General features: G+C 53.4%; 1 protein-coding gene across 1 annotated transcript; it reads left to right on the top strand.

Moving 5' to 3' along the window:
- Positions 1-273: 273 nt before the first annotated feature.
- FIBRA_09196 (uncharacterized protein) lies at positions 274-1,101 on the top strand (the record flags this gene model as incomplete). Its single annotated transcript, XM_012321517.1, has 3 exons — positions 274-360; positions 508-588; positions 646-1,101. The coding sequence occupies 3 exons, from the start codon at positions 274-276 to the stop codon at positions 1,099-1,101; spliced, it is 624 nt and encodes a 207-aa protein (XP_012176907.1).
- Positions 1,102-1,568: the final 467 nt, after the last annotated feature.

Raw genomic sequence — 1,568 nt, 5'->3', positions numbered from 1 at the left:
GGGGGGAATCGATAATCATCCCTAATTGGCGATATTGGGCTACGCGGATGCAGTGTCTTCGAGATAATCTATATCTTTTTTCATTGTCCCAGTAACCCGGGCGGTGAGTTGCTGCTAGCCCAATTCATCCGACTGACTGTTGCGCTCGTGGCTATGTTCTCGGCGAGGCGCCCTCCTACTAGTGGTGGTACACCGTACCGTGCCCAGGAAATGGCTGGGACGGTGCCCGCAACTTCATTTCCGACTAGTGAGTCCACTCCATTCTCATGCTCCATGGGCTACCGCGTTTCCGTGTTCGGATGCATTTCATGTGTTCTCTGCCGCTACCTTGGTCCCCTCTCTTTCAGGCTGCCCTCGCTGGTAAGAATGCTGGAACAACGTCACATCAGAAGTCTAGGAAGCGACGAAGAGAGAGGCATGCCCATTATTGGCACACTCATTTATCTCCCATACTGCACCCCCCGGCGGACAACGTGTGGTCCCTTGTTCGGTCCTTGTTGATATTAGTGGTTCGAGACGCGTGTCCTCGCATTGGATCCGACCAACAGCAGCAAGCAGCAAGCGGAGGGCGCGCTCGGCCTTGGACGCGTGGCCGGACGAGAGCTATTGAAAGTCATTAATCATTAATTATGCATCATTGATCAGGTCTGCCTCGCCGCTACTCGGTGCCGGGGGCGTGATGGGACGTTCACGTTCGCGATCACAAGTGCATCGGGCCCATATGCCGCGGCATCAGAATATTCTCTGGAAGATCCCATCTCCCACACTCATCTTCGACTGTCGCCACCTCTTCCCCCGGCTTTCGCGCTAGTTCATCTCCTGTCACCGGATCGTGACGCTTCTGCGTCCAAGCACTCCTTCGAGGTGGTCATCGATATAATCCATATTGCACGCGACGAGACCGAGCGGATCACACAGCTTCAACGACAACTTGAGGAAAAGGGAGCCAAAGAGACGACCACGACGTGCGCCCGCAGACCCGGCTTCGAACCAATCATCTCGAGTTTTGACGAGGAAGATGGTGCGATGCGTGAGCTCGCTCTGGATGTTCTATTAAAGTATATACTCATCCGCGGCCGTCGCTGCGTTCGTCCAGGGTAAAGTAGGACGCATCCACGTGTTTCAAAGGTGTGAGATATAGCATGCATATTGAGCGTAGAGACGACATGCGCGGAACCAGAAGCGGGATATTAGAATTGGCCGCATGAATGATGGAAATTAATACGTGGACGATATGTACCCTCTACGTCCAATGCATGTTCATCGCCGGTAGAGCATTCCCAGGGGATGTCCTGCACCAAATACCCACGAGAGAAAGTAGAGCGGTGAGGCGGCTTCCGGCCGCGCAGAAACAGTCTGACCCCCATTAACTCGTCATTCAAGCAGGATCATGGATGGCGCACAGGAAATACGTAAGCCCCAATCCTGAAAACAAAAAGAGGGTTACAAGCACGGCGGCCATAAGAGGGAAATCACGCACGAAAGAAGATGTCCATCAAAACTCGCTGGGCAACGATACATTCGAAAATTTCTGTTCGCTGTCTTCTGATAGCACCCACCGTGCCAAG

The sequence above is a fragment of the Fibroporia radiculosa genome, assembly GCF_000313525.1.
Source record: "Fibroporia radiculosa TFFH 294 genomic supercontigs, scaffold13731, whole genome shotgun sequence".
In the NCBI taxonomy this organism is placed as follows: Eukaryota; Fungi; Basidiomycota; class Agaricomycetes; order Polyporales; family Fibroporiaceae; genus Fibroporia; species Fibroporia radiculosa.
Note: the sequence above shows the minus strand (reverse complement) of the source record. Positions and strands in the feature narration are given on the sequence as shown.